Source organism: Dinoponera quadriceps, unplaced genomic scaffold (assembly GCF_001313825.1).
Source record: "Dinoponera quadriceps isolate SergipeBrazil2010 unplaced genomic scaffold, ASM131382v1 scaffold6774, whole genome shotgun sequence".
Taxonomy (NCBI): domain Eukaryota; kingdom Metazoa; phylum Arthropoda; class Insecta; order Hymenoptera; family Formicidae; genus Dinoponera; species Dinoponera quadriceps.
The window spans coordinates 1-1,677 of record NW_014560641.1 but is presented as its reverse complement, the minus strand read 5'-3'; the positions used below and the strand labels follow the sequence as shown (position 1 = coordinate 1,677).

At 33.2% G+C, this 1,677-nt stretch overlaps 1 protein-coding gene across 1 annotated transcript; it reads left to right on the top strand.

Moving 5' to 3' along the window:
* Positions 1–489: 489 nt before the first annotated feature.
* On the top strand, positions 490–1,063 carry LOC106750850 (ATP-binding cassette sub-family G member 4-like). Its single transcript, XM_014631459.1, has 2 exons — positions 490–744; positions 914–1,063. The coding sequence occupies exons 1-2, from the start codon at positions 622–624 to the stop codon at positions 1,061–1,063; spliced, it is 273 nt and encodes a 90-aa protein (XP_014486945.1). The 5' UTR covers positions 490–621.
* The last annotated feature ends 614 nt before the right edge of the window (positions 1,064–1,677 follow it).

Below are 1,677 nucleotides of genomic sequence, written 5' to 3'. Positions count from 1 at the left end.
AAACTAATACGACTATTTTACGACTATTTTAGGCTAGATGCTCATTGGTCCAGACGGCTTCATACTATACATATGCAGATATGTCAATTTATATGCGATAGTCGTAAGGATGAATTGTTTTATACAAATGATATTGTAGAGTATTATATTAATCGTCGAAATTGAATTACATAGACAAATCTATTATATTATTTCTTACAGACATGTATATGTTATATGTGAAATGTTTAAGAAGTATAACGTAAACTTTGAGAATCACTATTCTCGACATATGATATAGTGACTAAATAATCACCCACACAGCACAAATGTTCAAAAGACATTTTAGAGAAGTCTCAGAGATATTTGATATTTACTTATGGAATATAGAATAAATATGCATATAAAATATTTGTATAAAATAATAACATATATTTGTAGAAAATACAACTAAATATCCTGAAAATATCACAAAGGATATTCNATATTCTGAACATATTCAGGATGATTCTGAGGACGCCTTGTGCTGTCTGGGTAATGATTTAATTAATTTTACGGTTGTAATTTAATTAAAGATGCACGAACGTAAGTGGCTCTATAAGTATCAATGGACAACCACAAAAAGTTCGGGAATTCAGGAAGATGTCATGTTACGTCATGCAAGAAAATGTTGTGCAGCCGAATCTCACGGTCATTGAAGCAATGACATTCGCCGCCGACCTGAAGCTTGGCAAAAGAAAATCCCGATTTGAGAAATGCGTTATCGTAAGTACACCACAAGTCAATACATAAATGCGTAATATGCTCCCCATCCTTTCTTTTTTTTACTTAACTTTTATGTTTTATAATATCCAAGATTGTCTCGCACCAACAGCTGTACTGTTAAATATTTATACATTTGTCGCCGCGCGTAAGTCAGAGAAATATCTTTTAGATAGACGAGATTCTGAATACTCTCAGATTGTCTGCTTCACGAAACACAACATCGGAGAAACTGTCCGGTGGCGAAAAGAAAAGGCTGATGATCGCTCTCGAGTTAGTGAATAATCCACCGATTATCTTTCTTGACGAACCGACCAGGTAAGTGCACAAAATGCAAGTAACATTATCTAAAGTTGCTTATAAGCGCGTAGAAAAATTAATTGTGCCATTTAAAAGTTCTATAAAAAATTTAAACAAAATCTCAATAGGCATAAAGTGGAAATATCTCCACTGTCGTATGACACAGACCAAAATCTGAAATGTGACCACGCATTGAGGATTTTCAATTTTTTCAGTGTCAATATGTTGCAATGGTCAGATACTTGTCAAAACTATGTTTCTCATAATGTATTACACTAGGTTAAGCTTGAAAAACTTAATGGCTACTTGTTTTCATTTAGGAGTAATCGGGCTTTCCTTAGATTCAGCAATAGTGACTGCTGTTCCACGTGATGTAATATTAATAGCACACAATATTACAAGTGTTTTTCGCCAATTTTTGATGCATTTAAGAACCACGCTTACAAGCAAGTGGTTATGCATCGTATTAATTTTACAATTTTATCGATCTAATTTCTATATTTGATTATTTTTCATCTTCCACCTCGGTGTTATATATCTTATTTACAAAGAGCTTTCACTCCTCATTTTCGAATGAGACAACTACTACCTAAACAAGCGATATTCAACTTATTTAGATGGTGGTTATCTGACCCG

Excerpts from the sequence above, each read along its gene's own strand:
- LOC106750850 (XM_014631459.1), top strand. The coding sequence starts at position 622 with ATGTCATGTTACGTCATGCAAGAAAATGTTGTGCAGCCGAATCTCACG. Across the intron at positions 745-913 it reads GATTTGAGAAATGCGTTATC|ATAGACGAGATTCTGAATAC; the intron begins GTAAGTACACCA and ends AATATCTTTTAG.